The sequence below is a fragment of the Tachypleus tridentatus genome, chromosome 1 (assembly GCF_004210375.1).
Source record: "Tachypleus tridentatus isolate NWPU-2018 chromosome 1, ASM421037v1, whole genome shotgun sequence".
NCBI lineage: Eukaryota > Metazoa > Arthropoda > Merostomata > Xiphosura > Limulidae > Tachypleus > Tachypleus tridentatus.
This window is the reverse complement of record NC_134825.1, coordinates 16,704,976-16,717,119: the sequence shown is the minus strand read 5'-3', so window position 1 is coordinate 16,717,119 and position 12,144 is coordinate 16,704,976. Positions and strand designations below refer to the sequence as shown.

General features: G+C 34.9%; 1 protein-coding gene across 4 annotated transcripts in view; it reads left to right on the top strand.

Annotated features, from left to right (window-relative positions):
* LOC143243870 (PDZ domain-containing RING finger protein 4-like) overlaps window positions 1–12,144 on the top strand; it is a 283,466-nt gene that overhangs the window by 247,778 nt on the left and 23,544 nt on the right. For all 4 annotated transcript variants that reach the window (XM_076487620.1, XM_076487638.1, XM_076487629.1 and 1 more), the window contains exon 2: window positions 7,928–8,166. In XM_076487620.1, the coding sequence (XP_076343735.1) occupies window positions 7,928–8,166 (239 nt within the window). The remainder of the gene's footprint in view (window positions 1–7,927; window positions 8,167–12,144) is intronic.

Here is a 12,144-nt window from a genome sequence, read left to right as displayed (position 1 = left end):
TTATAACTGTAACTGGTTTGCTGTTCGTGTTTAGTTAATAGCAGTAATATAACACTTAAATCGGACCGTCATGGCTAGATGGTTAGGGCGTTCGACTCCTAACCTGAGGGTCGCAGGTTCGCACACCCGTTGCACCAAACATGCTTCCCCTTTCAGCAGCCGCGACGTTATAAAGTGACGGTCAATCCTACTATTCGTTGGTAAAAGAGTAGTCCAGTGGTGGTCCAGGTAGTAGTGATGACTAGCTGCCTTACACCGCTATATTAAGGACGGCTAACGCTGATAGCCGTCGTGTAGCTTTGCGCGAAATTCAAAGAAAACAAAAACCACTTAAATCACAACTATTTATTGTAGCAGAAATAAATATATTTGGATTAACACTGTATAAGTATAGATGTATTTATATGTACATATTTGTTTATTAACATCTTTTATATATATCTTTATGACTGTCATGATATTTATCTTACATATAGAGCACAGACACACATACACATGGATACATGTATTTACTGCCGTTGTTTTATTTGAGGAGAAACTTTAATTAGAAACTAACAAACGTTATGTGTTGGAGGAATGATTTCATTTTATTTATTTGCCCTTTTGCCTCGTCTGTTTTCATTTCGTCCGATTATGGTTTGAATAAATACACTGCTGGCCGAAATCTCAAGGCCAATGAACATAAAGACAAAATCTGACACTAACATTATTCTAATTACATATAACTGGGTTTTCTTAATCTCACCTGACATATTAATTACATATGAGTGATTTATATATCATAACTGTTTCGTATTTCGTTTCAATATAGCCAGTTTTTATGCCGTAATGGCTATTCATTAAAATTAAAATTATATACCGATTTCATGTTGTAATCAAATGTAGTTGATTTTAGATTATTCTAGTACTATATCATATGTACTAAACCTGGTTTTATGATATACTGCTCTTATGTCTTAGAAACATACACTGCTGGCCAAAATCTTAAGGCCAATAAACATAAAGACAAAATATGCATTTTGCGTTGTTAGACTCAACCACTTATTTGAGTAGAGCTTCGAAAGATGACAATAAGAAAAGAGAGAAAAAAACCTTTTTAGCATTTAATAGCTTGTCAAAAGTTTAAGACCATACCAAACAGAAGTCTTAAACAGGGTAGGAAATACCCAACAAGAGGTTTCAGTAGTGAGTTGCACGGCCGTCATTGCGAATAACTTCAATCATTCGCTTTGGCATGGTCGATAAAAATAAGAAAATTTTTAGCATATAATAGGGAAAATGTAAACACTATGAAATTAGCCTAAATACTCGCTGGTCAAAAGTTTAAGACCATACTGAAACGAAGCGTTAATCGGTAAACACGTAACGAAATTTAGTCATTTGTGTTCAAGCATTAGCATTTTCAACATCTCCCTATGACATCTACTGTGTTACAATGGGTAAAAACATGGCAAAGGCTTAACGTTGACAGTTTAAACGTGGCAGAATTGTCGAGCTGCAAAAGCAAGGTCTCTCTCAACGTGCCATCGCTGATGAGATTGGGCGTAGTAAATCTTTTATTGCAAATTTCTTAAAAGATCCTGAGGGATACGGAACGAGAATTTCAAGTGGTCGGACCAAGAAAATTTCGCCGGCGTTGAGCAGGAGGATTCGACGGGTTATCCGGCAAGACACCAGCCGATCGTCGAACCAGATTAAGGCCCTAACGGACGCAGAATGCAGCTCAAGAACAATAAGACGGCATCTACAAGAGAAAGGCTTTAAAAACCGTAAACGTCTTCAAAGGCCACGCCTACTTCCACGAAACAGCTCGGTTAAACTTTGCTGATAAGCACCAAACATGAGACGTAGAAAAGTGGACGAAGGTTTTGTTCTCTGATGAGAAACAATTTAACCTGGATGGTCCACATGGCTTCCAATGTTACTGGCACGATAAGGATATCCCACTGTTGACATTTTCTACACGACACAGTGGAGGAGGTCCAATCGTGATCTGGGGTGCTTTCTCCTTCCGTGGAGCAATGGAGATTCAGATTATGCAGGGGCGTCAAACAGCAGCTGCCTACATTGGCATGTTGGAGAGAGCATCCTTATTGACTGAAGGCCCTCGTTTGCGTGGAAATGACTGGGTCTTTCAGCAAAACAACGCTGCAATCCACAATGCCCGCAGAACAAAGGACTTTTTCATGGCAAATAACGTGATTCTTTTGGACCATCCAGCGTGTTCGCCTGAACTGAACCCCATTGAAAATGCTTGGGGGTGGATGACACGGGAAGTCTATAGAAATGGACCTTAATTCCAAACAGTGCATGATCTTCATGAAGCCATCTTCACCCCCTTGGAATAACATTCCAGCCAGCCTTCTACAAACACTTATATTGACCATGCCAAAGCGAATGTTTGCAGTTATTCGCAATGACGGCCGTGCAACTCACTACTGAGACCTCTTGGTGGCCATTTCCTAGTCTGCTTAGGACTTCATTTCAGTATGGTCTTAAACTTTTAACCAGCTAGTATTTAGACTAATTTCGTAGTGTTCACAATTCTCCTATTAAATGCTAATTTGTTTTTAATATTATTTTCCCTTTTCTTATTTTCATCTTTCAAAACTCTACTCAAATAAGTGGTTGAGTCTAACAACGCAAAATGCATATTTTGTCTTTATGTTCATTGGCCTTAAGATTTTGGCCTGCAGTGTATAACCACGACATGTAGTGAAGTATCTTGTTTTCCAATTATAAATTACTTATGGTTTAAATGCTGTATTACTTTGATTTTGTCGGCAAAATCATCAAGGACGCAGTCTATTGTAAACATGTCAGCAAAACCATCAAGAACCCAGTCTGTTGTAAACATGTCAGCAAAACCATCAAGAACCCAGTCTATTGTAAACATGTCAGCAAAACCATCAAGAACCCAGTCTGTTGTGAACATGTCAGCAAAACCATCAAGAACCCAGTCTGTTGTAAACATGTCAGCAAAACCATCAAGAACCCAGTCTGTTGTAAACATGTCAGCAAAACCATCAAGAACCCAGTCTGTTGTAAACATGTTGGTGAAAACATTAAGCATCTAGCCCTGCGCTAGTACAGCGGTAAGTCTACGGATTTACAACGCTAAAATCAGCGGTTCAATTCCCTTCGGTGGGCTCGGCAGATAGCCCGATGTTTCTTCGTTAAAGAAAAAAAAACACAAATTAAGCATCTAACTTGCTGTAAAACTTTATCAGTAAAATCACCAAGGTTGTTGTTTTGAATTAAGCACAAAGCTATACAATGAGCTATCTGTGCTCTGCCCACCACAGGTATCGAAACCCGGTTTTAGCGTTTTTACCGCTGAGCCACTGGGGGGCTAAAAATCACCAAGGACCCACGTTTTAGTTTTAAATACTGTCATTAAAACTCCGTTAGCAATGAGTAAATAGATTCAGTACACCGAAGGGAAATATTTTTTTGTAAAATATATTAATAACTCGGCCTGTTATAAAACCTGTCAGAAAAATTCCAAAAGAACAGAATTTTTATTTATTTTTTATGATTTATAGAGGCTACAAAACGTCATAAATGTAATTATTTCTTCACAATTCCGTACTAAAATGCTTTTCTAACCTGTTATAAGCTATATGTCACATTAACTGGTACAACGTCTCATCGCTTGTTGGCGACACTGCTTGTGTTCAATTGTTTGTATTTTTTAAACGTGTTGGTAGATATCTGCATCCTAAGTTTATTCTTCCGTTGTCACTTGACGAGTTTATTAAATTCAGTAGATTTACTGTGTTCACCAACGTTTAATTAGCCGCAATTACCAAAACTTGTGACGTGTAATTATCTTGGCAAGGAAATAGAAGGAGATAATTTATCATGTCGGATCTTCTGGCCAAGTAGATTTTCAATGTACAAATACGGATACAGACAGGACGGTTGTATTTCATATAGAGGGGGACTAAAAGAAAATAGTGATCGAATATTGAATAACTGGCCGACAATCAGAATATTTCAGCAAAACATTAGAGCGTTGTTTTTCCAGTGTTTCGCATGACAAGAAGATGACGCTATAATATTTTGACCAAAAGAATGTTTGAGCACGTGAGAGGTCCTCGTGGAAACATGTTAGTCACCAGGTCGTATGTGCAATCTGTGGGAGACGGGCTCGAATCCTCGCACCGAATATACCCTCCTTTTTCATTATTTTAATATGACAGTCAATACCACTATTCACCTAGGTGTAATGTCAACTAGCTGCTTTCCATCTAGTCTGTCACTTCTAAATCAGAGACAGATAGCGTGCTATGCCCTCTAACAGCGTTTTGCGAAATTAAAAGAAGCGAATAAACAACATTTATGATACTGTTTTCCTAATTCTTGCCCATATCATACCTCAGTAAAGTAAACTTGTTTGTTATATTTCGCGCAACGTTACTCGAGGGCTATATACATTAGCTGTACCTAATTTAGAAGTAATAGACCAGAGGGCAAGAAGCTATTCAACACTACTCACTGCCAGCTCTGGGAACTACATTTTTACCAACGAATAGTGAGATTGTCTGCCACATTCTAACGATCATACTTCTGAAAGGATGAGTATATTTAGTCACAGGGTTCGAACTTCCGATTTTTAATCAAATGTCCTAGGGTTCAATAAAAACGTGTAGAATATGTACATGAATAGAAAGTAGTTATCCGTGTAAAACCAGAACTACGTTCACTGAACAGTTTCTTTGTGTTTCAACATTGTACATCTCTCTGCGGTTACCAGAAAACGTTAGTTAACTCAATCAATAAATCAAACTTCACAAAACCTTTCTCACTTCTTTATCATGGATACCTAGGTTAGTACACTTCGCTCTAAGTGATGGTGGAGATTACCCAGCCAAGTCTGTGTTGCGCGAGATGTATTTCAGGTGTAGCAAAAAATAAAACCTCAAATATAAATTAAGAAGTGTTTCTGCAGCAGGAACTCTAGAGAAAGAAAATAACACATAATGTTCCACAATAATTTATTGGTTATTCAACACAATTTGTTCTACAATATTCTGCTTGTTATTCAACAGACGATGTTCCACAATAATTTATTGTTTATTCAACACAATTTGTTCTACAATATTTTGCTTGTCATTCAACAGACGATGTTCCACAATAATTTATTGTTTATTCAACACAATTTGTTCTACAATATTTTGCTTGTTATTCAACAGACGATGTTCCACAATAATTTATTGTTTATTCAACACAATTTGTTCTACAATATTTTGCTTGTCATTCAACAGACGATGTTCCACAATAATTTATTGTTTATTCAACACAATTTGTTCTGCAATATTTTGCTTGTTATTCAACAGACGATGTTCCACAATAATTTATTGTTTATTCAACACAATTTGTTCTACAATGTTCTGCTTGTTATTCAACACATCTTGTTCCACAATATTCTACTTGTTATTCAACACACCTTGTTCCACAATATTCTACTTGTTATTCAACACACCTTGTTCCACAATATTCTACTTGTTATTCAACACACCTTGTTCCACAATATTCTACTATTTTTGTAGTCAACACATCTTGTTCTGTAATATTCTACTGATTAATAAAATGTCAGCTGTTTTGTTAAACAAAGCATTTACTATTATATTTAGATACGTTTTTTTTCATTATTTCAACTTCCATTTTCATTTCGTCTCCGATACACAACTGCTATTTCTGTGAAACCATTGTATTGAAAGTTAGAGGTTTGTAAAATTTTACCAAATAAGCTAAAAGTTCCGCCCATTTCTGTTCCTCATTATTATTCAATAATCTGATTTCATCGTCGCTTACACGAGTCACCAGGTTGTGCTTCGAGAATATGAACTATAATAGCATTCTCTCTCAGCTCTCCGTCATGTTCTTTATCTCCTGGACTTTAGCTGTTTGAAAATTAATGTAACGGGCCGGACTCACTCGATATTCATCCTATTTTATATTTGTATTATTGCTGGAACTAAGTCAGCTTGAAAATCATACAGGGTTTGAATACATCGCTGGTGGAGTTCATCTTATAAAAACCTCTGAATTAACACATTAAAAGTGGATAAAAACTACATCTAATACTGTGTTTAATTTATTATAAATATCGAGACTTTAAATATTTTTTCAAAAGTACGTAATCCAGAAGCAAAGAAAGTAAGGATTCGATTATTTAAAAAAAAAAATGTAATTTTGCACGGTTTTTGCTTGCCGCTTTTGATGTTCAATCCAGCTTTATATGTTTTGTTGTATCGTAATTAACCTTACATGTCGTTATTTTTAAGGGTTATACAGTTTGGTGTCTCTAACTTATTTTTACACCACCTGTAGTTATTTTGTACCAAGTTTGTAGGGCCCGTTGTTTATTCATTAATCTTACACAATTTGTTGTTACTTTTTACTAGGTTTATACACCATGGTGTTTCTAAATTATTCATACACCATCAGTAGCTATTTTATACCGAGTTTGTACAGTCCGTTGTTTCAAAAGTAATCTATAACAAATCATTTCGCTTGTCGTTCAGTCAGTTTGTAGTTTATGGATCTCTACGTAAGTCTTACGTTTCCTGTCGCAAAGAGTTTCAGTAGTTAAATGTTATCAATAGGAAATACCTAAACTGTACGTCAGTATTATAGTGACTCACACCAGTCGAGCGAATTGTGAATTAAATATTGTTTCCAGTGAAGGACTGGAAGGCCTAACGTTGTTTGTTTTTTTAACATTCAAAATTTTATGCGATTTACTATAATGCAATGTGCTAACATATATTCTTCGAAAGAGCTTTGGTACATCGTTTATTTCAAGAAAAGTAATTTAACATATAATATAGTTTATATGAATCCAATATGTTGTAAATAATTCGATGTTGAATGCCTTTGTTTGTATCATGCGTTTGTTAAATACCATCATTTGACGATTCCTACATTCTAACATATACAATAATTTATAGTAAAAAGTTGAAGGCAAATATACAGTTAACAACTCAACACGTTTCTGTGGAACATGTTCAACCATCTTTATATAAACAGTGTTTCATCGAAACATGTAAAGTTTTTAATTGTATATTTGATGGAATATGTTCTACAGAAACATGTAGAATATTTAATCGTATATTTGATGGAACGTGTTCCACAGAAACATATAAAGAGATTAATTGCATATTTGCCTTTAACTTTTTACAATAAATTATTGTTCATTTCAATACGTAGGCGTCATCAACTGGTTTTATTAAGTTCACAAGAACTGTTAGTCGAACGCGTTTATCATACAAATGTATTTTGTATTTTATGGTAAAGTTGTTAAGACTATTACCCACAGTAAACCCTAACATTCAACAAGTTATCAGAGTAGTTCGTGAGTCAGTAATGCCCTACTATGCACCATAAGAGAAATATATAAAATTCACACCATTTTATAAAGACGCCATCTAGACCTCGTCTATACTCATGTTATTTGCTCAGATGAAGTGTTGTTGATATTTACGATGTTTATTTAACTAACCCAGAGTTATTTCTTGTTATCTTTATTCAACTAACCCAAAGTTTGGCCCAGTAAGGCCAGGTAGTTAAGGAGTTTGACTCGCAATCTAAGGGTTACAGATTCAAATCCTCGTCACACCAAACATCCAAACATACTCGCCCTTTTAGGCGTGAGAGCGTTATAATGTAACGTTCAATCTCACTATTCGTTGGTGAAAAAGTAGCCCAAGAGTTGGTGGTGGATAGTGATGACTTTCTTCGTTCCCTTTTGTCTTACACTAATAAATTAGGGGTGATTAGCACAGATGGCCATCGTGTAGCTTTGCGCAAAATTAAAAAACAAACAAACCCAAAGTTATTTTTGTTAAGTTTATTTCTCTAAACTAAAATTATTTTGTTGGATTTATTTCTCTGATCCAGTTATTTTACAACTTTCTAGGTAAACGGACAAGACATGTCTAATGCCAGCCAAGAAGAGGCAGTAGATGCTTTTTGTAAGGCTCAGGAACCGATTATTGTCGAAGTTCTTCGTCGAGATTCCGTAAAGCCTAACATGGCGTCAGATAATTCTTCTCGAACCTCAGACAACATGGCACAGTGCGACAGAACAACGCAAACTGAGTGGACTGGAGGTTGGCAAGTGACACCATTTGAGCTCTGTCCAACTATTCCGTCAAGGTTTGTTTTTCTTTTTAACATTTTCTATATTATATAATTTAGAACACGAATGTTGACCACTCTAATTTTGTTCAGTTGCTAGAATACCAAATAAATTTCGTATAGTTATTTTCTGTCAATTAAAGCGCAATATTGAACATCCAGTAAGATTCATTAATTTGGACAAAAGCTTTGTTCGTGAATGTTTTGAACTTTCCGATTGTCTATTTTTATTTTACCTTCAGTATATAATAAAGTTATTTTATACCAGGCAGTAGGTTATTTACATAGAGTAAAATTAAATATTAGTAAATTTATATAGCACGAGGTGTAAATTTTACAGATCTATGAGCAACACACGCTCTTTCCATTATCGATTTTCTTTCAACAATTATAACTAAAGTGAAATTAATTCTAGTAGGGCCCGGCATGACCAGGTGGATTAAGGCGTTCGACTCGTAAGCTGAGGGTCGCGGGTTCGAATCCCCGTCGCACCAAACATGCTCGCCCTTTCAACCGTAGGAGCTTTATAATGTTACGGTTAATTCAACTATTCGTTGGTAAAAGAGTATCCCAAGAGCTGGTGGTGGGTGGTGATGACTAGTTACCTTCCCTCTAGTCTTACACCGCTAAATTAGGGACGGCTAGCGCAGATAGCCCTCGTATTGCTTTGCGCGAAATTCAAAAACAAAAAAAGCACTAATGTATGTGTGAACTTCGTCATAAACCGTACCAACGGTTTGAGAGATACAACCGTTTAAAGTTTTGACAACTATTCGAGACATACAAGCATTTAAAAGACGTTACTGTTACGAACATAGCATATAAACTTTAAGCTAGATTTGGCACTTTTAAACAAAAGACATCGAACAAGGAACTTGACATTTCTACATTTATATTAACTTTAGTTAATAAACTAAATTGGTTAATATAACCAATAAAATATTGGTTGAGTATCTTGCAGGATGTTATACGTGATTTAAATATTGAGTAACTAAACCAAAGGTTCTTTAGTTTTAGCTGTATACACGTATCGAAATGTCTAATGTAAATATATATATATATCAAACTTATCTCAAGAAGTCACTTTCAGGTCCCCCAGTGGGCCAGCGGTAAGTCTTCAGGTTATGACACTATAATTAGGGGTTCAATTCTCTTAAGTGGACACAGCACATAGTTCGATGTTCTATTTGTTATAATAAAAGGACACACACTGACTTTTAGAAGTTAAAGAAAGGTATTTTGAGCTCAGTATAATAAACCTGAACTTTATAATTTATTAAAGTACTTGATAAAACCAACACATTGTTTCGTTGCTATAACCTTCATAATTCGTCTTACAACTGTGAAAGTACAAAGTTTCTTTTAACTTTTATATTTTGTTATTTCTTAATACAATTCTGAAACTTTCTCGATAGGGGGGTGTATTTTAAATTTATTGCAATTAATTCGAACTTGACCTCAAGTTCATTTATTTTCCTGACGCTCTCCATCTTCAAGGATGTTCATAAAGACTTGAAGAGATGTTTCACACAAACATCTCATTGTGCAACAACATAAAGACTTGAAGAGTTGTTTCACACACACATCTCATTGTGCAACAACATAAAGTCTTGAACAGTTGTTTCACACACACATCTCATTGTGCAACAACATAAAGTCTTGAAGAGTTGTTTCACACAAACATCTCATTGTCCATGCAACAACATAAAGACTTGAAGAGTTGTTTCACACACACATCTCATTGTGCAACAACATAAAGACTTGAAGAGTTGTTTCACACAAACATCTCATTGTGCAACAACATAAAGTCTTGAAGAGTTGTTTAACACAAACATCTCATTGTGCAACAACATAAAAACTTGAATTGTTTCATACAAACATCTCATTGTGCAGCAACATAAAGACTTGAAGAGTTGTTTCACACAAACATCTCATTGTGCAACAACATAAAAACTTGAATTGTTTCACACAAACATCTCATTGTGCAACAACATAAAGACTTGAAGAGTTGTTTCACACAAACATCTCATTGTGCAACAACATAAAAACTTGAATTGTTTCACACAAACATCTCATTGTGCAGCAACATAAAGACTTGAAGAGATGTTTCACACAAACATCTCATTGTGCAACAACATAAAGACTTGAAGAGTTGTTTCACATACACTTCACTGTGTAAAAATATAAAGATTTGAAGCATTCTTTCACACACATTTCATTGTGCAACAACATAAAAACTTGAAGTTGTTTTACACGTCTCATTGTGCAAGAACATAAAAACTTCTATAATATAAAATATACGGAGTAGACTGAAATATTGAAAAAATATCTTAACTTCAGGCCAAACTAAAAGATCTAAATACTATCGTCAAATGATTGTAGGGTTGAAAGGTAGGTAATGATGACGAATAAAACTGTAGGGTTAAAAGACAGGTAATGATGACGAATAAAACTGTAGGGTTGAAAGATAGGTAATGATGACGAATAAAACTGTAGGGTTGAAAGATAGATAATGATGAAGAATAAAACTGTAGGGTTGAAAGGTAGGTAATGATGACGAATAAAACTGTAAGGTTGAAAGATAGATAATGATGACGAATAAAACTGTAGGGTTGAAAGGTAGGTAATGATGACGAATAAAACTGTAGGGTTGAAAGGTAGGTAATGATGACGAATAAAACTGTTCGGGGTTGAAAGATAGGTAATGATGACGAACGAATAAAACTGTAAAAAGGTAGTAGGGGTTGAAAGACGAACAAAACTGTAGTAGGTAATGATGACGAATAAAACTGTAAGGTTGAAAGGTAGGTAATGATGACGAATAAAACTAAGTTCAAAGGGGTTGAAAATAAAACTGTTCAGGGTTGAAAGATAGGTAATGATGACGAACAAAACTGTAGGGTTGAAAAACTGTAGGGTTAAAGACTAATGATGACGAATAAAACTGGGGTTGAAAGGTAATGATGACGAATGATGACGAATAAAACTGTAAGGTTGAAAGGTAGGATAAATGAAACTGACGGTTAAAACTGATTAAAACTGTAGGGTTGAAAGATAGGTAATGATGACGAACAAAACTGTAGGGTTGAAAGGTAGGTAATGATGACGAATAAAACTGTAGGGTTGAAAGATAGGTAATGATGACTAATATAATTGTAGGGTTGAAAGGTAAGTTTCGTGTTTATAACCAAACTACCAGATAATTATGTACACTTGAAAATGTTGTTCGTGAAAGAGAATGATAAAACCAAGTGAAGTATGAAAATCTTCAAAGATCAGGTCTGGAAATGACATATGTCGAAATGAACTATTCAAAGACGATTTCAAGAGTATGAAATGATGACAAGAAGGTTTACTGGTTGGAGAGATAAACAAAGAAACAGACCACGAATGACTTGTGATAAGCATATTTGATGATAATACACACGTTCAGTTGTTTTTGTTTTCTTCTATAAATTTCTTTTTGTTTTAAGCCTTTCGTTAAGTTTCAAGTTATTATAGTTGATATTTATAGATATCGTTTCATATCTTCAGTATGGAGGTTTGTTTGTCTACTTTTGAGGATATTCTCCAGTTAACTCTTAACAAAGTTAATGTCTTGGAGTAAACAGAATGTTATGTGAAAACATCATTAACCACCTAGTACCCTACCGACGAAACGACTCACTATAATCTTCATAAGAACGTAATAACAGTATATTTAATTATCTATACGAGAGTACCCAACTGATTAAACAGTGCATTATACCCTTTATAAGAACTCAATACGAGCATATTTAATTATATATAGCCATTACCAAGTTGGCTATTAGTTTCGCTCTCAGTAGATAACTAGTTCTGACCAGGATGTTAATATTAATTATGACAAAACTTGTTAAAACACGTTACTCATCTATCTGAATTTCCCCTATAATTCTTCTCGACGTCAAATTAATTATTAATTATTTCAGCGAAGGTAAGACAGTCTAAAAAGCAGTTTATGAATTAATAAAGACA